The sequence below is a fragment of the Watersipora subatra genome, chromosome 4 (assembly GCF_963576615.1).
Source record: "Watersipora subatra chromosome 4, tzWatSuba1.1, whole genome shotgun sequence".
NCBI classification, from domain to species: Eukaryota; Metazoa; Bryozoa; class Gymnolaemata; order Cheilostomatida; family Watersiporidae; genus Watersipora; species Watersipora subatra.
In genome coordinates this window covers 29291917-29317398 of record NC_088711.1, presented here as the reverse complement: position 1 = coordinate 29317398, position 25482 = coordinate 29291917, and the positions used below count along the sequence as shown (strand labels likewise).

The window sequence follows — 25482 nt, the reverse complement described above, 5'->3', positions numbered from 1 at the left end:
ATTATACTACCTGATATGGACAGTTACGACCAGCCCCTAAATGCCCGTAATGTTGAAGAGCTAAAGGTATTTTTAGATTTTTGCTGTTTAAAGTATTTATTTAAATTGTATCTCTAATCTGCCTGACCATTCATTAAATTCCTACTGTCTCAAAAAATAACTACACCTTATACCAGACACTAACACCTTGTCAATTCACAAATTCACATTATAGGCAAAGAGCTTTGTTATAGGCAAAGAGCTTTGTTATAGGCAAAGAGCTTTGTTATAGACAAAGAGCTTTGTTATAGGCAAAGAGCTTTGTTATAGGCAAAGAGCTTTGTTATAGGCAAAGAGCTTTGTTATAGGCAAAGAGCTTTGTTATAGGCAAAGAGCTTTGTTATAGGCAAAGAGCTTTGTTATAGACAAAGAGCTTTGTTATAGGCAAAGAGCTTTGTTATAGGCAAAGAGCTTTGTTATAGACAAAGAGCTTTGTTATAGGCAAAGAGCTTTGTTATAGGCAAAGAGCTTTGTTATAGGCAAAGAGCTTTGTTAAAGGCAAAGAGCTTTGTTATAGGCAAAAAGCTTTGTTATAGGCAAAGAGCTTTGTTATAGGCAAAGAGCTTTGTTATAGGCAAAGAGCTTTGTTATAGGCAAAGAGCTTTGTTATAGGCAAAGAGCTTTGTTACAGGCAAAGAACTTTGTTATAGGCAAAGAGCTTTGTTATAGGCAAAGAGCTTTGTTATAGGCAAAGAGCTTTGTTATAGGCAAAGAGCTTTGTTATAGGCGAAGAACTCTGTTATAGGCAAAGAGCTTTGTTATAGACAAAGAGCTTTGTTATAGGCAAAGAGCTTTGTTATAGACAAAGAGCTTTGTTATAGGCAAAGAGCTTTGTTATAGACAAAGAACTTTGTTACAGGCAAAGAGCTTTGTTATAGGCAAAGAGCTTTGTTACAGGCAAAGAGCTTTGTTATAGGCAAAGAGCTTTGTTATAGGCAAAGAGCTTTGTTATAGACAAAGAGCTTTGTTATAGGCAAAGAGCTTTGTTATAGGCAAAGAGCTTTGTTATAGGCAAAGAGCTTTGTTATAGACAAAGAGCTTTGTTACAGGCAAAGAGCTTTGTTATAGGCAAAAAGCTATGTTATAGACAAAGAGCTTTGTTATAGACAAAGAGCTTTGTTATAGGCAAAGAGCTTTGTTACAGGCAAAGAGCTTTGTTATAGACAAAGAGCTTTGTTATAGGCAAAGAGCTTTGTTACAGGCAAAGAGCTTTGTTATAGGCAAACAGCTTTGTTATAGGCAAAAAACTTTGTTATAGGCAAAGAGCTTTGTTATAGACAAAGAGCTTTGTTATAGGCAAAGAGCTTTGTTATAGGCAAAGAGCTTTGTTACAGGCAAAGAGCTTTGTTATAGGCAAACAGCTTTGTTATAGGCAAAGAGCTTTGTTATAGGCAAAGAGCTTTGTTATAGGCAAAGAGCTTTGTTACAGGCAAACAGCTTTGTTACAGGCAAAGAGCTTTGTTATAGGCAAAGAGCTTTGTTATAGGCAAAGAGCTTTGTTATAGACAAAGAGCTTTGTTATAGGCAAAGAGCTTTGTTATAGGCAAAAAGCTTTGTTATAGGCAAAGAGCTTTGTTATAGGCAAAGAGCTTTGTTACAGGCAAACAGCTTTGTTATAGGCAAAGAGCTTTGTTATAGGCAAAGAGCTTTGTTACAGGCAAAGAGCTTTGTTACAGGCAAAGAGCTTTGTTATAGGCAAAGAGCTTTGTTATAGGCAAAGAGCTTTGTTATAGGCAAAGAGCTTTGTTACAGGCAAACAGCTTTGTTATAGGCAAAGAGCTTTGTTATAGGCAAAGAGCTTTGTTATAGGCAAAGAGCTTTGTTACAGGCAAACAGCTTTGTTACAGGCAAAGAGCTTTGTTATAGGCAAAGAGCTTTGTTATAGGCAAAGAGCTTTGTTATAGGCAAAGAGCTTTGTTATAGGCAAAGAGCTTTGTTATAGGCAAAGAGCTTTGTTATAGGCAAAGAGCTTTGTTATAGGCAAAGAGCTTTGTTATAGGCAAAGAGCTTTGTTATAGGCAAAGAGCTTTGTTATAGGCAAAGAGCTTTATTATAGGCAAAGAACTTTGTTATAGGCAAAGAGCTTTGTTACAGGCAAACAGCTTTGTTATAGGCAAAGAACTTTGTTATAGGCAAAGAGCTTTGTTATAGGCAAAGAGCTTTGTTATAGGCAAAGAGCTTTGTTATAGGCAAAGAGCTTTGTTACAGGCAAAGAGCTTTGTTACAGGCAAAGAGCTTTGTTATAGGCAAAGAGCTTTGTTATAGGCAAAGAGCTTTGTTATAGGCAAAGAGCTTTGTTACAGGCAAAGAGCTTTGTTATAGGCAAAGAGCTTTGTTATAGGCAAAGAGCTTTGTTATAGGCAAAGAGCTTTGTTACAGGCAAACAGCTTTGTTACAGGCAAAGAGCTTTGTTATAGGCAAAGAGCTTTGTTATAGGCAAAGAGCTTTGTTATAGGCAAAGAGCTTTGTTATAGGCAAAGAGCTTTGTTATAGGCAAAGAGCTTTGTTATAGGCAAAGAGCTTTGTTATAGGCAAAGAGCTTTGTTATAGGCAAAGAGCTTTGTTATAGGCAAAGAGCTTTGTTATAGGCAAAGAGCTTTTTTATAGGCAAAGAACTTTGTTATAGGCAAAGAGCTTTGTTACAGGCAAAGAGCTTTGTTATAGGCAAAGAGCTTTGTTATAGGCAAAGAGCTTTGTTATAGGCAAAGAGCTTTGTTATAGGCAAAAAACTTTGTTATAGGCAAAGAGCTTTGTTATAGGCAAAGAGCTTTGTTATAGGCAAAGAGCTTTGTTATAGGCAAAGAGCTTTGTTATAGGCAAAGAGCTTTGTTATAGGCAAAGAGCTTTGTTATAGGCAAAGAACTTTGTTATAGGCAAAGAGCTTTGTTATAGGCAAAGAGCTTTGTTATAGGCAAAGAGCTTTGTTATAGGCAAAGAGCTTTGTTATAGGCAAAGAGCTTTGTTATAGGCAAAGAGCTTTGTTATAGGCAAAGAGCTTTGTTATAGGCAAAAAGCGCTGTTATAGGCAAAGAGCTTTGTTATAGGCAAAGAGCTTTGTTATAGGCAAAGAGCTTTGTTATAGGCAAAGAACTTTGTTATAGGCAAAGAGCTTTGTTATAGACAAAGAGCTTTGTTATAGACAAAGAGCTTTGTTATAGGCAAAGAGCTTTGTTATAGGCAAAGAGCTTTGTTATAGGCAAAGAGCTTTGTTATAGGCAAAGAACTTTGTTATAGGCAAAGAGCTTTGTTATAGGCAAAGAGCTTTGTTATAGGCAAAGAGCTTTGTTATAGGCAAAGAGCTTTGTTATAGGCAAAGAGCTTTGTTATAGGCAAAGAGCTTTGTTATAGGCAAAGAGCTTTGTTATAGGCAAAGAGCTTTGTTATAGGCAAAGAGCTTTGTTATAGGCAAAGAGCTTTGTTATAGGCAAAGAGCTTTGTTATAGGCAAAGAGCTTTGTTACAGGCAAAGAGCTTTGTTATAGGCAAAGAGCTTTGTTATAGGCAAAGAGCTTTGTTATAGGCAAAGAGCTTTGTTATAGGCAAAGAGCTTTGTTATAGGCAAAGAGCTTTGTTATAGGCAAAGAGCTTTGTTATAGGCAAAGAGCTTTGTTATAGACAAAGAGCTTTGTTATAGACAAAGAGCTTTGTTATAGGCAAAGAGCTTTGTTATAGACAAAGAGCTTTGTTACAGGCAAAGAGCTTTGTTATAGGCAAAGAGCTTTGTTATAGGCAAAGAGCTTTGTTATAGGCAAAGAGCTTTGTTACAGGCAAAGAGCTTTGTTACAGGCAAAGAGCTTTGTTATAGGCAAAGAGCTTTGTTATAGGCAAAGAGCTTTGTTATAGGCAAAGAGCTTTGTTATAGACAAAGAGCTTTGTTATAGGCAAAGAGCTTTGTTATAGGCAAAGAGCTTTGTTATAGGCAAAGAACTTTGTTATAGGCAAAGAGCTTTGTTATAGGCAAAGAGCTTTGTTATAGGCAAAGAGCTTTGTTATAGGCAAAGAGCTTTGTTATAGGCAAAGAGCTTTGTTATAGGCAAAGAGCTTTGTTACAGGCAAAGAGCTTTGTTATAGGCAAAGAACTTTGTTATAGGCAAAGAGCTTTGTTATAGGCAAAGAGCTTTGTTACAGGCAAAGAGCTTTGTTACAGGCAAAGAGCTTTGTTATAGGCAAAGAGCTTTGTTACAGGCAAAGAGCTTTGTTATAGGCAAAGAGCTTTGTTATAGGCAAAGAACTTTGTTATAGGCAAAGAGCTTTGTTATAGGCAAAGAGCTTTGTTATAGGCAAAGAGCTTTGTTATAGGCAAAGAGCTTTGTTATAGGCAAAGAGCTTTGTTACAGGCAAAGAGCTTTGTTATAGGCAAAGAGCTTTGTTACAGGCAAAGAGCTTTGTTATAGGCAAAGAGCTTTGTTATAGACAAAGAGCTTTGTTATAGGCAAAGAGCTTTGTTATAGGCAAAGAGCTTTGTTACAGGCAAAGAGCTTTGTTATAGGCAAAGAGCTTTGTTACAGGCAAAGAGCTTTGTTATAGGCAAAGAGCTTTGTTATAGACAAAGAGCTTTGTTATAGGCAAAGAGCTTTGTTATAGGCAAAGAGCTTTGTTATAGGCAAAGAGCTTTGTTATAGGCAAAGAGCTTTGTTATAGGCAAAAAGCTTTGTTATAGGCAAAGAGCTTTGTTATAGGCAAAGAGCTTTGTTATAGACAAAGAGCTTTGTTATAGGCAAAGAGCTTTGTTATAGACAAAGAGCTTTGTTATAGGCAAAGAGCTTTGTTATAGGCAAAGAGCTTTGTTATAGACAAAGAGCTTTGTTATAGACAAAGAGCTTTGTTATAGGCAAAGAGCTTTGTTATAGACAAAGAGCTTTGTTATAGGCAAAGAGCTTTGTTATAGGCAAAGAGCTTTGTTATAGACAAAAAGCTTTGTTATAGACAAAGAGCTTTGTTATAGGCAAAGAACTTTTTTTATAGGCAAAGAGCTTTGTTATAGGCAAAGAACTTTGTTATAGGCAAAGAACTTTGTTATAGGCAATGAGCTTTGTTATAGGCAAAGAGCTTTGTTATAGGCAAAGAGCTTTGTTATTAGTGGAGAAGCAGCCCAGAGCTATCTTTCACTCTTATTTATATAAATATGGAGAATACAGTAAGATCAGATTCTTGGCTAGAATTTTATGCTGAGTTCAATGATATAGTTTCTACACCTATAACTGGTCACATTTAGAAGTTCTAGGACGATTTTATTTTGAGGGAGGACAACTCCTAAAATTTCGGAAAATCGGTATTTTTCTGTTTGAAATTACTGCTACGAGTCAAGTTTTCACATTTAAGAGTTAAAAAAACATAGAGGATAAGGAGTGTGTCTTCCATTGTTTGGAAAAATTGTGGGGAAACCTTGGTTAGAGTCACAGCACAGCAGTGAAAAACTGCTCAGGGTTACACACAGAAGTGAACCGAGTTGGATGATGAATTTAACATAGTAATTGCAGCTAACATTCTTGAACATGACTCACACGCAAACCTTGTCTGTCACTATGCATGCCACAAAAAATACTGCAATAAGTTACTCTTGGAAAGAGCTGAGGCCAGACATACGAAGAGAAAATCAGCAGAGGATACTGTCAGCTCTGAAGAGGTGGGTACTGTGGTGTCAATCCTGTTGTATATGCGTGTGTCTGCCTCGTGCCCATTCGTATTGCAGGACCTTAGGTTACGTATGCCAGCCCGGCATTGAGAGGTCACGCCACAAGTTCGTGGACCTATAGGAGTCGGCCATGTAGACGACTACAGCGATATATATATATATAGGACAAAGAGCAGACGAGGCTTTTCCCTTGTGGATTTCTTGGTGAGTGCACGTATTTAACATGGCGCAGTCGGCAGGATCGCCGATGCGTGGTTGTTAAAAGTGATTTGTGTTGTGATCATTGTGTTCAGTGTTTTACAGGTTCTATACCTCGTGGTAAGTGTTTCGTGTGTGGTTTCTGTGTTTACCGTGTTGTGGTGTTTAGTGAAATATTGTGTTTACGGTGCAGTGGTGCTTAGTTAGTGGTGATAAACTTGGTGGTGCTTTTAACACTGGTGTAGTGTTCGTGTCGTGTTACGCGTCAATTATGGCGTTTAATTTTAATGAGTTTCCTTCGTTAAAATTGGATAGTGGTGACGTTCACGGTTCTTGGAAAAGATGGTTTGACAGTTTTAAAATTGTCGGAGAAATGGTTAGCATGAGATTGGGTAAAGATCAAGACGGCAACTATAAATATAGTGGCCGTACGAAACTTCTTGCGTTATTACACGCAATAGGTAGTGATGGTAGAGATGCTCTAAGCTCTGTTGGTTTTAATATGTTTGGTGAAAACTCTACCTACGATGAGGCAATGGCTCATTTAGTTACTATTTATGGTACTGATGAAACGGTTTACGTTAAAACGATGAAATTTGTTACTATTTCACAAACGGCTTGTGAAAAGGAAAGTGATTATTTACTACGAGTTGAAAAACTCAGTAGAAATGTTAATTTTGGTGGTAATGATGATGTAAGGAAAGAATTTGCTCTTGCAATAGCTGTTAATGGCTTGCGAGAAGGTTCTTTACGTAGGCAACTAATGCAACAAACGGAGTTGAATTGGAAAATTCTAACGGATACTTTGAGGGCCAGAAAACTCGCGCGAGAATCTGACGCCATATTGGAAGACGCTAGATGTAAAACTAGCGAACTTAGTGTTTCGGAAATTTTGACAAAAGCTCCTAGAAATAAATATAAAGTAAGAGGAGCCAGTCGTTATTCAAGTTCTGATTCAAGTGCTTGTGAAAATGGTGAAATTAACAGAATTTCACAAAGGCAACGTAAAAGCCATTACGATGAAAGGTCCAAGAATAAATACTCTAGAAAATGGAGTAGAAATTCCGGTTACGAATCTCCTAGATATAATCGTAGGAGCAGGTATAGAGACTCTAGCAGGTCTTCAAGAGACTCTAGCGTTGATAGGTATAACCGCAACTGGCGTGTTAAGTCTAAAGATGGACAGTCACCTAAGAGTGATGATGAATGTTACAACTGCGGAAGTGGAGATCATAGGCTACGTAGTTGCCCTGCAGCTAGATGTTTTGTATGCAATAGGAAAGGTCATACTAGTATTGACTGTAAGAAAGATGGCGCCGATATTACTCGGAAAAGTGAATATAGACACCGCTACAACAGAAGTAGTAGCAGGGAAAGTGATCGGAGTAGGGGCAAAAGCCCTAATAATAGGGATAGAGATAGTACACGTCTTTACTCCCCAAGTAGAAGTGTAAGGTTTTCATCTGCAGGTCCTAAATGACTAGATAATAAAATAGTTAGGACCTTGAAGGTAAACGGTAGTGAAGTTGATTTCACATTTGATACAGGTGCTGATGTTTCTACTTTAACTGTTAAGACATCAAGTAAACTCGGTTTGAATTTGAAAGAGCCAGATCGACACCTTAGTGGTGCTGATGGCTCAAGCCTAAAAGTTCTTGGATTCAGTAGAGTAAATATAGAAAGCTCGTATCGTACTACTGATGCTCCTGTATATGTGTTGAAAGGTTCTAGATGCAACCTTTTAGGAATGACAGAACTTAAAAATCTTAATTTACTCGCCGTCATTAATGGTATGTGTACGGATAATTTTGATCCTATTCAGAAATTTCCTAAAGTGTTTGAAGGCTTGGGTACTATGCCTGGTATGTTTTCCATCACCTTGAGGGGTGAGGCGGAACCCGTCAGGTTGTATTCCCCAAGATCAATTGCAGCTGGGTTAAGATCTCAGGCTAAGAAAGAGCTTGATAAAATGCTCACTGATAAGGTTATAGAAAAAGTAGAAATACCTACGGATTGGTGTTCGGGTCTAACAATAGCTCCGAAATCTGGCGGTAAAATCAGAATGTGTGTGGATTTAACCAATTTAAATAAAGGAGTTGAAAGGGAAATTTACCCTTTACCTAAGATCTCAGATATGTTATGCAAACTGTCTAAAGGCACTATGTTTTCTAAACTTGATGCCAACTCTGGTTTTTGGCAGGTGAAATTGGACCCTAAAAGTAAATTACTGACCACGTTTGTAACACCGTGGGGACGATTTTGCTTTAGGCGAATGCCCTTTGGAATTTCCTCAGCTCCAGAATACTTTCAAAGAGCAATGGAAAAAATATTGGATGGTTTGAAAGGCGTTATCTGTTTAATGGATGACATTTTAGTGTATGGTTCAGACCCATCACAACATTGGGCGAGACTTCACAAAGTTTTAGAAAGAATAGAAAGCTCAGGGATGACCTTGAGAAAGGAAAAATGTGAATTTGGTTTAACGGAAGTAAAATTTCTCGGACATCTAGTTAGTGGCAGTACTATCAAGCCAGATCCTGGTAAGATAGAAGCTATAGTTAACATGTTACCTCCTTCAAACAAAACCGAAGCGAGGCGTTTTACCGGTATGGTTAATTACCTAATGAAGTTTAGCAGAAAACTAGCTGAACTTTGTACTCCTATTTATAAAGTTTCAGGCTCTAAGTCTGAATGGTATTGGGGGCCTGACCAACAACAGGCTTTTGAAGACGTAAAAAAAGAAATGTCTAAAAAACCAGTTTTATGTACGTTTGATCTAAGAGCTAAACATCGGGTATCTGCGGATGCCAGTAAAAATGCTCTTGGAGCCGTTTTACTGCAACTAGCTGGCGAAAATAAATGGCAACCAGTTGAGTATGCATCACGGAAAATGTCAGAAACGGAAACTCGATATGCTATGGTTGAAAAAGAAGCCTTAGCAATTACATGGGCTTGTGAAAAGTTTGACTACTACTTAGTAGGACGGAAATTTGAAATAGAGTCAGATCACAAACCTTTGATCTCGATTCTAGGTGAAAAAGATCTCTCCTGCTTGCCAGCGAGAGTACAACGTTTTAAGTTAAGGTTAATGCGGTATGATTACAATATTTTTCATACAGCAGGTAAGGATATGTATTTAGCTGATTCTTTGAGTCGTCCTAACAGCAATACATATAGTGAGATGAAGTCTAAGAGTGACTCGATAGAAGCTTATGTGCACAACATAGTCTCTTCCAGCACACATACAGATGTGAGGGAGGAGGCCGTGGTCAGCGCCATGGCTAATGACGAGTGTGGTAGTCTGTGTATGGAATATTTGATAAACGGATGGCCAGATAAACATGACTGTTTACAAGGTGAAATGTCTAAGCTATATACAGCCAGAAATAGCTTATGTGCATACGGAGGCATGTTGTTGTATAATTCTAGGATATATATACCTAAATCTTTAAGACCTCAATACCTAGAATTGTGCCATGAGGGACACCAAGGCGTCACTAAATGTCGTAGGAGAGCCCAACGCCATTTTTGGTGGCCGGGTTGTTCAGGTGATATTGAAGACTTCATAAGTAAATGTAATGTTTGTATTATGCATTCGCAAATAAAACATCAGCCTATGCATGAGTCAACGTTGCCTTCTAGACCATGGGAGGTTATCGGTTCAGATTTGTTTGTTCTAGGGAACAGTGTGTTTATGGTGGCAGTTGACTATTACTCCAAGTGGATAGAGGCGTTACCCGTGGCCTCACAAACACCCGGAGCAATAATTACTGTTATGAGAGAATTATTTTCTCGGTTTGGCATACCTAACATAGTTAGATCAGATAACGGAAGGTGCTTTGATAGCAACGAATTTAGGGGGTTCGCCGAGGATCAAGGGTTTAGTTTAATTACTAGCAGTCCTAGATACCCTTGTTCTAATGGTATGGCAGAAAGCGCTGTAAAAATTGTTAAGTCTTTATGGAAAAAAACTACTGACAAATATGCAGCATTAATGGCTTATCGTACTACCCCATTACCATCGGGGTTCACACCTAGTGAACTTATGTTTGGCAGGGCAGTAAGGTCTAAATTGGGCATACCATATGAAAGTGACATTGATTATAGTCAGTTTGAGGAATTGGAGAATTCTCGCATGAAGAATTTAAAACGTAAATGGGACAAGAAATATAGAGTTTCTTTGTAAACTGTAGCCCAGGTCAGACGGTTTTTGTTAGGGCACCTACAGACTCAGGGTCGAGAGGTGTTGTACTGAGAGAGGATAACTCTCCAGAGAGTTATTGGGTGCGGGTCGGACAAAGTGAGATCCGTAGAAATAGAAAACACCTCTTTGTACTCCACCCTGAAGGGGAGAGTATGGAAAGTGATGATTTGGAAGACCTACCAACTTTAGTTAAGGAGTCAGTAGGACAAAGTATGAATGTGACATCCCCCCCTGATATGTGGGAGGATGACACTACAGCTGGCTCAACCAGCCAGAATGTGAGTGATGGTGTTGTGGTTACGAGAAGTGGTAGACGAGTGAGATGCAGTCGTAATCCCGACTACGTTTATTAACACTCAACCTGTACATTATGGTTTCAGATACTTTACCCAATTACATACATAGACTGATGTCTGTTGCCTCTGGTGGAGGAGGACCCGGAGACGGGGATCGGCCTGGCGACAGGAAAGGAGCGGACAGACACCCCGCTAAGACTACCGGCCAAGCTGGTAAGGAGGCCACACAAAAGCCTAAAGGGAAGGCCAGACAGATCTGCGGCAAAGAGGGCAAGCTGTTCTGTTGGTTCTGCGGATGTAAAAGGGACCACTATGCAATAGATTGCCCTAGCAACTATTGCAGGAAGTGTGGAGAAAAGGGCCATTGGGCAAAGGAGTGCAAGGAGTCAGTGTGCAGCTACTGTGGGGAAGTCGGGCACCTGATGACTAAGTGCACGGCTGGAGGAGCCTCTTTCACCAGGAAAGGAAGGAAGCTTCCGGAGGAGAGTAGAGCTAGTACCAGCTCTGAGGATATGGCTCCCAAGCCTAAGATGCCCACCCGCAGCATTAGCTACGCGGCCGCAGCAGGTGGTAAGGTAGTTAGGCGACCGGTGGTCGATAAGGTCCAGTCATTTTTGGCTGATATTCAGTTTGACTTTTTGTCACAGGACGAGGTTGTTGCCAGGAAAGCTGACATCACCAGAAGGAGGAAGGAGGCCCTAGCTGCCTACCAAAGGACTCTTGCCCAGCTTCAAGAGGAGGAGGACGACCTGGTTCGCCAGCTTGATGCTGATCGCCAGATGTCCGAGGCTCTGGATAGCTTGAAAAAGCTTACCCAGAAGGTTTCAGGTACCGCTGCCAGGGTTGGTAAGAGTGGTGGAGGTGCTAAGGGCAACGAGGCATTTGCAAGTGGCAACACGGGCAAAAGCCAAGATGCACCGGGTAGCACAGTGGTTGACAAGGTTGGCGCTGGTGACAAGGTCGGTGGGGCCAATGAGACCGATGAACCGAGTATCAGATCGCAGAGATCCTGGGCCGGTGAGGTTGAGGCTGCAGAGGACACTGAGCAAAAGAAACAGGAGATGCCTGTGACTGCCAGTGAGGGTGAACTGGTCGAAACGCCAGTTCACAGGGACTCTCACATTAGTGAGAGTACGGAGGCTTTGCCTACAGAGGCACTGTCTATGGAGCCAAGCTTCGGCGAGGCTGAGTTTGTAGGTAATCGAGACTCCAGTGAGAAAGAGTCTGACATGGATGGCGATGGTGAAGGGACGGTGTCCATGGATGTCGCTGAGACCGGAGGATAACTCCTGAACTGTGAGTACCGGGTTTTAGGTAATGATGAGTTTCTGTGAGGTCACCAATGAAGACCCTATAGGCGCCGATAACCTCGGTGAAGATTCCTGAACCAGGAAAACCGGTGTATGTGTAAGGAAGGGTTCCGATACCTCTCAATGGAACATGCGCAAATCAAAGGTACGTTCCTTTTATCTGCAACGCATCTTCCTTAAATGTGTTCAGGTTTTTGTGCTGGTTGGTTGTGTACGGCATTGCGCCTGTCTAACCAACTTGAAAAGAAAGGGCATGTTGTATATGCGTGTGTCTGCCTCGTGCCCATTCGTATTGCAGGACCTTAGGTTACGTATGCCAGCCCGGCATTGAGAGGTCACGCCACAAGTTCGTGGACCTATAGGAGTCGGCCATGTAGACGACTACAGCGATATATATATATAGGACAAAGAGCAGACGAGGCTTTTCCCTTGTGGATTTCTTGGTGAGTGCACGTATTTAACAAATCCATTTCACCACTGGGCACTGAATAATGTTGCTCCTCATTGTTTTTATTGCCGTTGTGAGTTTGTGATACACATAAATTATATATTTATCATTAATAAGTCTCTATATTCATATTGTTTTACAAGTTTAGTAAGAGCAAAGCAATGTCATTTGTGCCCCATTTGTGTTAACTTATTTGAAAGTCCACATGGTGTTTGGTGACCAGGCCTGCCAACCCAAGAGTGGGGCAATGCGTGAGATTTGGTTTTGGGGCAATTGATGTATCAATGATAGTATGTGTAAAATTGTGGAAATTGGGGCAAAAATCTCACGTATTTTCATTTTTTCTTTGGGGTGATTGCGTGAGTCTCACGCCCAATGCGTGAGAGTTGGCAGGTATGTTGGTTACTTCCGTCCATGTTATAGTCATGCACTGTTACAATGACTGATTATTTGTGTCATGGGTTTATTCTAGACAACCACAAAAAGAACAAGGTCATTTGGCACTGTTAGAGGAACTGGTCCTCTTTTACCTCAGTTGTACATCATATGTCAGAAGATAAATGGTTGAAGAAGTCGGGAAAGAAAACTGTAAGAGATACACTAGTCAAAGCACAAACCTTGACAGCAGGTGATGAATCAAGTCTTGTTACAAATAAGCTGCATAATTATGACGACCTACTCAGCCTTCTATTACTTCCAAAGTAACTAATCGACATTAATTTTTGGCATTCACTTTTTTATAGGATTGCTGATTGACTCCGCCAGAAGACGGCCAGATGGACAAAAGGTATTGGATTTAATTGGTCAGGACCCTGACTTGGTAGCTATGGAAGCGAGATACCACAAAGTATGTTTCAGAGAATTTACCCGCCAAGACACTAGGACAACACAGCCAGCCGTACAAAGGTAAGCCATTTTGTTTGTCTGCAATCAATCTAACTTGAACATATACTGTATATCTTATATTATCTTAAAATAGAGCTATCTAGCAATGGCACATTACTTTGCCAAATAGACTGATTACTCTGGGCTTTTTGTGGTCATTGGTGAGAGTTTTTCATTGCTTTTTATATTGATGCTTTCAGAGAATCAGATCCATACAATGAAACGTACCGGAAATACTTTATGCCATTCTTGAGTAAGGAGTGGAGCAGTGCACAGATCAAACAGGATCTTGATGTATACATAGCATTTTCTTCCAAGTGCAACAAGATCAGTTTTCAAATGGATGGGAAAACCAGTAACAAAAATATAGTGAGTCTAGCATCAGATCATGAGAAAGCTGACACAAGAATGATAGCACATATAATGTCCATCATGGAAGACAAAGGATCGAACTGTACGGTGATGATAAAGTGTCAAGATACAGATGTGTTTATGATTTGTATATCTTTGGTACATGAGCTTCCATCAGATCAATTGTACTACTTTTGTGGGAAGAAAGAACGAATGCGATGCATACACACTGGAAATGTATCAGGTATTCTAACACCGCCCTACTGCCAGGCACTTCTGGGTCTACATGCACTCAGCGGTTGTGATAGTATCAGCGCATTTCATTCAAAGGGAAAGAAATCCTTTCTGAATTTGCTCAATCAGAACCCTGAGTTCATCAACGTATTAACGTATATCTTTGGGCTTAGAGTTTGAGGTAGATGATGATACTCAGCACTCTATAGAGAAACTCATATGCAGACTTTATAATATTGACACGGCTGAAAAGGTCAATGAAGCAAGATATTTGGTTTATTGCACTCCTCAAGGATTTCCCAAGCTAACCTTCCTCCAACCCAAGATGAATTGAGGCTGCATGTAATGAGAGCTGGTTACCAAGCAGCCATATGGTGTAGAGCTGTGCAGCCAACAATTGATCCACCCCTACCCACTAATCATGGCTGGACTTTGTATAATGGAAATCTCAAAATCACATGGATGACACAGACCCATCGCCTTCTGGTGTGATGAAAGACATGTTTTGTCGATGTAAGACAGGATGTTCATCGAAATAAATGGTTATATAATATTGTGTATATGTTAAACTCTATGCAACTTGGAAAGATATAAATATTAAATATGAAATATGCTACAAATTCTGATCTTGATTGATGTATTGCAATCTCTTTGCTTTCCCCAAATGATAAACTGGCGAAATTTGAAATTATATCATTAAATTCATGTATTACATAATACATTATGAAAATGTTGTGGCCAGTTGAGAGAATTGTCATTTATATCCTCGGAACAAGCTCCAAATTTTGGTCCAAAAACACATGGAATTGAGTGGTATTCACAATTATATTTAATACATACTTCAAGTTATGCATATAACTTACATAATAATATTATGTAATATAAATTCAAATCCATGCGTTTTTGAAATCTCATTATATGATATTTGAAATCAGCTACAAATTTGGATCTAGTTTGATGTATCACAGTCCCGCTCTGTACTGGTCGAACTTGTAAATTATAAAAATTATATTATTAATTTATTGTATCACGTAATACATTATCATTAATCTGGTGGCTAGTTTAGAAGTGTAGAAACTAGATATTCAGAATCAGCATAAAATTCTGGTCTAAAACATTATTTCAGCATATTGTCCATCCTAATATAAAATAAATCACTTTTTTTTAGCACTTTATGGTAGGCTGCTGCTCCACTATATAGGCAATGAGCTTTGTTATAGGCAAAGAGCTTTGTTATAGGCAAAGAGCTTTGTTATAGGCAAAGAGCTTCGTTATAGACAAAGAGCTTTGTTATAGACAAAGAGCTTTGTTATAGACAAAGAGCTTTGTTATAGGCAATGAGCTTTGTTATAGGCAAAGAGCTTTGTTATAGGCAAAGAGCTTTGTTATAGGCAAAGAGCTTTGTTATAGACAAAGAGCTTTGTTATAGACAAAGAGCTTTGTTATAGGCAAAGAACTTTGTTATAGGCAAAGAGCTTTGTTATAGACAAAGAGCTTTGTTATAGGCAAAGAGCTTTGTTATAGGCAAAGAGCTTTGTTATAGGCAAAGAGCTTTGTTATAGACAAAGAGCTTTGTTATAGGCAAAGAGCTTTGTTATAGGCAAAGAGCTTTGTTATAGGCAAAGAGCTTTGTTATAGGCAAAGAGCTTTGTTATAGGCAAAGAGCTTTGTTATAGGCAAAGAGCTTTGTTATAGACAAAGAGCTTTGTTATAGGCAAAGAGCTTTTTCTCTCAATACAAATAATTTACTTTACTATTTTTTGTTTTTTGTCTTGAGGTCTAATCCAGGCCTGTATTCCCTGGTTGCAAGTTAAGGCTGCAAATGTTAGGCAACTAGTTATGAACACCTGGGGGTTTGGGGGCAGTGTAAACCCCCAACAGATATAACAATATAAAACTCATGGCCTTACAGATTTCTGAAAGGGATATTGACAGAACAAGAGCTATGTGTATTAGGTCTTTATTGCAATAGCTCTTGTTGTGTCAATGTGTCCATGGCAAAGATCTTTCACAACAGATTCTGTATCCATTTCAACATCTTTATATATGTGTAATATTAGAAGATTATTTAGACGAGCCTGCCTCATAGTGCTCCTCATCGATGTTTTGATTTGCTTCAATAAAGAAAAGGATCTCTCACTCACTGCATTAGTGGCAGGCAAAACCAATACTAGATTAGTGAGCCTCTCCACTTCATCGCTAGAGCGCAACTCGGCTGAACTCAGGCCTGTATTCACTGGTTGCAATGTTGGAGCGGCTAATGTTAGGTGACTAGTTATGAACACCTGGGGGTGTTGAGGGGGAGGGGCGGTGTAAGCCCCCAACAGGTTTTTCTTACATAGGGCCTCAGCCGGGCCTCTTGTGTGAAGTTTTCAAAATTTTATCGGAAAGGATCAACATTTTTCTATTTTTTGAGATTTGTTTTGTTTTAAGTGATGTGACTGACGAAACGTTTTTAAATTAAAATAGGCAAAACTTGACCGCAATTAAATTGCTCAGAAAAAAGACATCTTTTTCTTTTGAGCGTTTTACAAAGATCAATTTTGCCGATTTTATTTTAAGTTCATCCAGAAGTTTCCACGCTTTCGATGGGACATGGCCAAGCGGATGTTTGGTAAAACTTGATATTTTGCAAACCTTTATAAAGGTCGTTAACAAGAATATTTTGCCACTGATGATGATAATAATGACGCCTAAGAACTACTAAAAGTTGATGTTTGTCTCTATGGCTTCGAATAAAGGGATATTCTACAGCGATAAAAACCGTCTCCATAGCCGTTGGGCAAATAACTTTTCGAATAAATGATGTTGAGGTCGAGTTATCTGAAGCAATTTATCATTGCGTGGGAACGGACCAAACAAATCCGTTTGAGTTAACCTTGTGTTTGAGATGAAATGTTACATTTATACGAGGGCGAGTTATCCGAGTTTGACTGTACTTAGCCGCGGAAAGTTCCGAAACAGTTGGGACGGCTCAGCCGGCCAGCCGCCCCAGGGAATACGGGCCTGAACTCGCCCTAGGTGCGTTCTAGTGAATGAGCTAGTTAATTAGTTGTTGGAAATTCCAAGTGAATGAGCTTAGACTGCAATTCTTAGTACTTAGTCACCAAAAATCACTAAAAAGTTGGGGTGGCTCAGCTGGGCGGCTAAGCCGCCCCATGGTATAATCTGCTTTAAATGACCTTGACCAGTGATAATGAAGTTCATATCTATTCTTTTCGCTCTTTGCTAGCAAAGCAAGCCTGAGTAACTATGGTAACTGAGTAACTATGGTAGTGTTCCTCGCAGTTAGCTTTATGCTTTCAAACACTTGTAAGGTATTGCTCTCCCTGGTAGGAGGTATCATTATTCCTTCACTCGAGTCACACGCTTTATTTATTGAAACATTCCCGTAAATTGAGCTCTTAGCTCACACAATGGTCAAACTATAGGTTAGGATCATCAGACAAACAAAATTATTAGTAGTGTTTATAACTATTACTAATTTTATTATTATTGCTAATACTATTTTTAATATTTTTGTTATTAGTTTGATTATTTCCATTATAGGCAGAACAATCAAATAAAATATTAATAAAATATTAAAAGTGAAAATGGTGGGCCCTGCTCAGTCACAATTGAAAGTGTACACAGCTAAGCATACGAGTTCAGGAATTTTATAACAGATACTAGCGGTTTTTTATTATTTTAGGAGTTTTCTTCTCAAAGACAAGGCCAAACTGCCTGTAACCATCACTGTTAACCTTTAATGGGATCGACTCTGTACTATGGTTTAGCCTCATTTTTTAAATCATTCTCTAAAACCATTAAATATATACAAAGAAAACAACACGCTGATAGTAATAATTGTACTTTTTTACGTACACATCTGCACACATCGTTAATGAATCTAGACCTACTCTCTACTGCTGTCTGTTGCCGGAAGTAGGCTTGTATCGCTATTTTAAAATGTTGATAATCCACAAACTTTGCATCCTTCAATTTATAATTAATTTACCAAGTTTATCTGAATACTGAGCAACAAAACATTTTTGTAATTCTTTTGTTTTTTTTTAGTTGATATCTGCTTATTTTTTTATAAATAATCTCAAAGGCAATAAGTATAGTATACAGTTATTAATGCACATCACGGTAAATGATTACTATGGTATATACTATGGTATTATTACTAAACAGATAAAAAATCAAATAGATTTTTGAAATCAATCAGATCTTAAAAAATAGTTCTTGATCATTTTTAATATTTGGTGTCACATTGTTTCATCAAGCAGTAATAAATAAGCTAAATGTGTCCAGGATAGAGTAGTGAATGTAAGTTCCATTGAGCCATGCAATCTAATAGCATCTTTCGCTCTTGCTACTTACATACAAACAGTACATGAATATATACATATGTATGTACATATGTGCGTATATACATGCGCACATATGTGCACACATATTCACGTGTACCTACATAATTATGTACATACATATGATCAATCATGTACGTATGTATGTACGTACACACATAATGCATGTACATACGTGTGTATATACAAATATACATATATGTACATATATATAAATATGTATATATATATATACAAATGTATATATATACAGTTATATATATACATGTATATAATTATGTATATATATACAGTTATATATATGTATACAGTTATATATATATATATACAGTGAAACATGGATAACTCGCCCACGGAAAGCTCGAACACATGGTTAATTCGAACGGTTTCTTTGGTCCGTTCCCACGTAATGATAAATTGCCATAGATAACTCGAACTCAACACTGCTAACTCAAACTGTTTGTTTCCCAACGGCTACCGAAACGGTTGTTATCGCTTTAGAAAATCACTTTATTCCAAACCAAAGAGGTAAACCTCAACTTTTCGTAATTCATAAGCGTCGTTATTACCACCATCGGCAAAATATTTTTGTCAACGACTTTTCTAAAGGTTTGGTGAAATTTGATTTATACCAAACATCCGCTTAGCGATCGCCCTTCGGAAGCAAGGTAAAGTGAGGTAATCTTTGCATAAACTTCAAGAAAAATCGGCAAAATTGATCGTGGGTAAAACGCTCAAAAGAAAAAGATGTCTTTTCTTTTGAGCATTTCAACAACGATCAAGTTTTGCCAATGTCAATCTAAAAAACGTCCTGGCAATAACATCACCTCAAACAACAAACCAATCTCAAGTGATAGAAAAATCTTTATACTTTTTGATAAAAACGTTTTAAACTTTACATTAGAAGCATTTAATTTGAAACAAGCCATTTGTGCTTTTGATTTATATTATAGTTTGTATATGTTCATGTATCTACTAATAAATAAGTAAATACATAGACTTGTGACAGTGCTCTGATAACTTGAACGCTCTGATAATTCGAACACTTTTTCTCGGTCCCGTAAAGTTCGAGTTATCCATGTTTGACTGTATATGTATACAGTTATATATATATATATATATATATATATATATATATATATATATATATATATATATATATATATATATATATATACTCATGCTACAGACAGTACTGTTTCGGCTATTGAAGCCTCATCAGTGCAGCTCAGAGCTTAGGCAAGGGACACAAATCCCATTACCAATGAGAGTTGACTTCCTGCCATGAAACAACAAAGTTGCCTCACAGACTTTAAGAAAGTCAATGTGCTGGCACCAGAGTGCTCAAATCACAAAAGTGATGAGCTTTGCACAAAGGCTAATAGTGCCGCACCTCTCACAGAGTGCTCAACCAAACCGAAGTAAGGGAGCATTTACACACATATACAGTAATACTTCAACTTACGAGTGCTCCAACGTACGAGAAACTTGAGATACAAGCCAGCTTTTAAGCAAGTTTTAGCACTAACATACGAGCCATGTTTGAGATACGAGCACGTGAGTCAGTTGCCAAGTATGCTGGAGGTGTTTTATGACAACAGCATCAAGCTGTATTTTTCAACTGCTCAGGTTATACTTTTGTACCGTGTTTTTGTGCCCGATTTTAAGTGCAGAATTATGTGAATTAGAAGTATTGTGCGTAGACCGAAAGTTTGCCAGTAAAATGAAAAATAATGCAAAAAAAAAGCAAATGATAACAATTGATATTAAACAGAAAATTATTGAAAAATATGCGAAATGTGTATGCGTAATTGAGCTAGCTCAGCAATAGGACAGAAATACATCCACAATTATCAAACAGAAGGATTATATTCAGGGCATTTAGCTCGCAAAAAGATTAACCATAGTTTCTAAACGGCGCAGCGATCTTCACGACCGCTGATGGAGAGACCGCTCAGGCATTGGATAAAAGATAAACAATTGGCCGGTGACAGCGTAACTGAAACGACGTCATTTGAAAAGGCCGGTGCTATCTATCAAAACTATAAAAATAGACATTCGGACAAGTTGGCTAGTGGTCATGCATTAAACATTTGTGACGACACATGTGTTCGTCCTAATCGCGACATGTTGAAAGGGCGACAAAGGCAAACGTCCTTAGATAGGTTCATCTTAAAACGGCCGGCTAGTCGTGAAAGCGAAAAAAAAGAAAAATTAGCTCATCAGCGAGAAACTTCAAGCGATGAACGCCGAAGAAATTTTAATTACGTCAAGTTGAAAATGAAAGTGTGCTTTTAGAATTGCTTCTAAGTTTGTCTTTTAACACTTTAATAAAATCCAAACTTATCAAAGTCAACTGTTGTAATGAAGGATAACTTATATCTCCCTCTCTGGCTAATGCTAGCGTTAGCTGCTATTGTATGTATTTAATTTTACATTTTAATTTATCACATTTCCTTGCATTATTTTTTATTTGTTGCTTTTTGAAAGCATGTGGTGAGTTAGGACAATAACCAACATGTACTTTCTGTTACAATATCTTGTTTTGAGAGTTTTATTTGCATTTTTTAGAGTATGGAAACCAATCAATATATATTTAATTGTTCTATATATAAATGAATTGCCCCAACATGCGAGTAAATTGACATACGAGCTCAGTCTCGGAACGCATTAAGCTCGTAAGTCGAAGTATGACTGTATATATATATATATATATATATATATATATATATATATATGTATATATATATATATATACAGTTATATATACAGTTATATATATACAGTTATATATATACAGTTATATATATATATATATATATACATACAGTTATATATATATAAAATATGTATAAGTGGAACTTCACTCTATCAGTTAAACATTTTATTACTAATAGTTTCATGTGGTACAATAAGTATCACACTCTTCAGATAAAATGTCTAAATTGATGCAGCATCTAGCTTTGTGCAGCATCAACTTTATGTATATATTTATATATAGAATATATATATATTTATGTACATAAAAATAGAAACAATGTAAAGATGTAAGTCATCTGAATATTTCTGGAAAATTCTACCAAAACTAAACTAATAAAAAAAGTCTGTCTGTTTATGAATTGCAAGCAACCTTTAGATAAATTTTAATAGATCATAAAGTAGAGACGACCCTCGAAATTGCGCGATCCTTTCTTATTTCAACGTTTTAGAAATAATAGAATTTCCATAGAATATTGTCCAGATAAGGCTACATGTATATGCGCTTATATGTGTTAACTCTTTAAGGACGAAGCCCGTGCAAGCCCGTCAAACGGGCAATGTCTCAGAGGCCGAACCCCGTGAAATCACATTAAAATTCAGTCTACGATAGGCCTTTTTTAAAATATTTTATTCTTTAAAAAAAATCGTTAAAAATTAAAATTAATAGTTCCATCAAATTTGGTAGGCTTTATACTACTTGTTTGAGGCTATAAATAATCACTAATACGCATGTGCAAGCAAAACACATTGTAAAAGATTTGATCTTTAATGTACGTTAACGACTTGCCAGACCTTATGGTGTCAGAATGCCGACTGTTTGCTGACGATACTTTTTTATTTAATTCCCGCGTCAACAAAGCGGTATTGCAACAAGACCTTAGGGTACTCCAAAAGTATTCTAATGAGTGGCAATTGACTTTTAATGTTTCTAAATGTGCTGTTCTTTCAGTTGGAGAGTCAAATTCAAAAGCAAGTTATTTTTTATGTGATCAACGTTTAGACAATGTTGATTCACATCCATATCTTGGCATTGAGTTGCAAAATAACCTGAAATGGGAAATTCACTATGTAAAAATAATAAGCAAAGCTAATAGAACATTACATATGCTAAGGAGAGTTTTAAAGCATGCTGACACAAAAACTCGACAGATTGCTTATTTTTCTTTGGTGAGGCCACTTTTAGAGTACGGTTGCACGGTATGGGACCCGTTTATGGAAAAAGATATCAAAAGATTTGAGAAAATACAGAACACCGCTTTAAGGTTTATTTTTAAACTAAAGGGGCAAGTCAGTTTTACAGAAATAAGAGCAAATACAGGGATCGAGAGTTTAGCTAAACGGCGAAAAGATATTAGGTGTGCATTTTATTTAAAAGCAGTGGAAAGGAACTTTACGGTCCCTGATTTTAAAAATACTATCAAGCACCACAACACTCGACAGAAAGCAGGTCTGTTTGTGCCAACAATCCGGACAAATGTGTTTTTTAATTCTTTTTGGCCGAGAACAACTCGAGACCTGAGAGGTTTTTAGTAAAGAATTTTTGTAATAAAAGAGTTCCCACGCCTTTCCTTCTTTCTAGAAGGGTGTAGTGGGAAAATTTTAGATTAGATTAGATTAGATCTTCCTTTTTGGAAAGTTATTCATCGTGTACACACGCGATTGTTCAAGCTCTGCTAAAAAGTTTGTTTAGAGGAAGACATCGGCTGGTTTGGAAGTGAAGAAGAAGTTACTAAGTCAGAAAAATGTGGAGAAGACGATGGAATTAAAAAAGAAGATCAACAGAGTGAATTGGATTGCGAAAGTGACAGTGAAACGGCCGGCGATGAAACTGGGAGTTTTTACGGATTTCCAAGAGGAGCTGACTTAAAACCAAAATAATTACGTTTTGCTGACAGCTTGGCAGGAGTAAGTTTGAATTTTTAAACAGGTAAGTTTTTTTATCATTTAAAGCTTTTTATAACATCGGCCATTATAAATGTTATAATTAACGAAACGAATAAATACGGCTTTCAAAAACATTGCGATGCTTCGGACCCTGTTGATGGTAAATACATCTGGCGAGTTATTGGTTTAGCTAAGCATATATATTCTCGAAAAGCCTACTCTGTTGTCTTACTGCTCCACAATCCTTTATTATCTACGCTGATTTTTAATAAAAATTAAAAATAGCAACAAAATAGAAACAGGTTTTCTTTTTGCTGACTATTTTGAACAGCCTGCTGGCAATAAATTGTTCAAGTTGGAAGATGTTTTTGCCATGATATGCGACCGGTTATATTCTGTTTTGCTGTTTGGTAAATTTATATCTATAGATGAAAGCTGGCATATGGAAAGGATGGCTCAGCTTCAGGCAGTATATTCCATCTAACAGATCTAGATTTGGAATAAAGTTATTTGCACTCTGTGATGCTGTCTCTCGCTACGTGCACAAGTTGTCTGTATACATGGGTGAGGAGCGAGAGCAAGCTGAAAGCGCAGTGGAGTCACTTGTGGAGTATCTTTGTGCGAGTCATGTTTTGATCCTTGTCATGCTAACTAGATTTATTTACAAATTGTATTTTGTTTAGTTTCTACAAATGCTTCATTGCTTCGCATTGCTAGCTTGTACATCGTTGCATTCGCTGAAATGTCATATTCTATTGTATTTGTTGTGCATTAGTATGTTGTATTTGTGGTTTGTTGCTCTCCTCAGAGCACTCACCTAATCAAAGAGTTCAGTTCTTATATTGTTTTGCAATGTAGCAGTCCATGATTTGTTGTTTCTGCTTATAATAAATGTTGCTTCCTGTCTTTTGTTGCTTCACCAAATGTGTGAATACAGGCTCCCCACTCAATTTTTCTTGTACACAACCAGCTAATCTTTTTTGCAGCACACATGAATCTGTGCAATGAGTTTATATGCAAAATTGTTACTGGTACATATATCTATAGTTTCAATAAATACATATAAATCTGACTGCAGAAAATCATAACTGCGAATAAATAGATCTCGAAATGTAAAGACTTGCAAGCTACTTGGAGGAAAAGATCTCAGTCTGTAGGAAAATATCTCAGCTTTCAGATGCATATTCATTTGCAGTTTCATACCAATTTGCATGTAAGTTATAGCGAAGCTTAGGCGACCATGTCAGGCCTCACTTTTCTGCTGGTCTTTTGGGTTGGTTGCTGAGAATTTCGCATGGCCCTCCCGTAATGCTTCAGAGCTCATAACTCCACTTTCAAGGCTCTCCAACGACCAATTTCTTTTGCAAATTGTTGTGAACCTATGAATCTTTGCAACCAGTATTTATACAATATTGTCATTTACCTTTAACAATTAGAAAAATGCAATGGAAAATGAAACATGAAAATAAAAAAATCATTGCTTCAACAATCTGAGATTTTTGCTGGTAAGCATTTGCAAGCTATCTGCATAGAGAAAATATCAGCTTGTGGAGAAATTTCTCAGCTTTCTTATGCATAATAATTGATGTAATTACCACATTTGTGATGAAAATTATTGCAGTTTTTATGCAGCCATGTCGAAAGCTCAAATCGCCCTAGTAATTGCCCCGTCCGCTGGTACTTTCCCAGCCGTAAGCCGGCCGTCGCTAAAGGGTTAAAGCAGTGGAATGAATTACTGAAATATGTACATATGTACATATGTACATATTTCATATTACATACACACATCCGTACATATGTACGTACGTACATACATGTGTAGGTACTTTACCGAACTCTGTTAGTTTGTAGGTTGTACCGCAACTGCAATTATTGGTTTGCATCGACAACTTTTTTCCTTTTTATTATCAATCTCACTGGTTTTATAGACCATGTTTGCGGTAACTTTTACAACAAGTTGATAGGGACTGCAAATTTGCGTGTTCAATTATAATGATTTGCTTATTTTTCTAAACAGCAAAGTCTCTTCTGCAAAGTAAATTTAATAACAAAAATTTTGTACGTCTACAATAAGGCAAAACTATTTTTACTATAAAAAGCAGTTCTACTTGTTGTCGTCTATCACTATCCAGGGGTCAAGGTTAGGATTAAGATAATTTTTAATGATACTTCAACTTGTGACATTCGGACTGGTAGACCGATGGTGTAACACCTGCACCAATCGATCGCATTTGTATTTATGAACATTTTCGCAGCATTCCTACTCTCCTTTTTGTCGAAACAGTTAACGATCTATTACAACGAAATAGAATGTTGCAAAAGTTATACATAATAGATATAACGCTAACAGCACGGCGTTTTTGCTTCCGTAAGTGCGGCAAAATAAACAAATTTGAAATCAAAATCAATTTCGAAAACTCGCCCGACTTGACACTTTACGTTAAATGGAATTTCTTACGCAGTAGGAAACCAAAACTTCACATAAATTTTTTACGTTATCTGGAATTTACGTTATAGGAGCGTCTACTGTATATGCGTATGTAAATACATACGTACATACATATATGCACGTATAGTTGTATATACGTAGGTACATATGTATGTACATACATATGTATGTATATATGTACATACATATGTATGTATATATGTACATATATATGTACATACGTATGTACATACGTACACACAATACTTGTACACTTACCGGTACTATCACTTTTCGCAACCGATGTGAAGGTATGGGTGGTTCTATTGGTAGTTCCGTTGGTAGAGAAACTGATATCGAATGTGTCATATTCATATCACTGCTGCTATTCGTAGTAGTTATAATAGTAGTTGAAGTCTCTGGTAACAAACAAAAAGAATTATTCATTAGAGATTCAGT

The 25482-nt window shown here is 37.5% G+C and overlaps 1 protein-coding gene across 1 annotated transcript in view; it reads right to left on the bottom strand.

Annotated features, from left to right (window-relative positions):
• LOC137394631 (uncharacterized) overlaps positions 1 to 25482 on the bottom strand; it is a 52342-nt gene that overhangs the window by 8108 nt on the left and 18752 nt on the right. The window contains exon 2 of the mRNA XM_068081382.1: positions 25303 to 25442. Within this exon, the coding sequence (XP_067937483.1) occupies positions 25303 to 25442 (140 nt within the window). The remainder of the gene's footprint in view (positions 1 to 25302; positions 25443 to 25482) is intronic.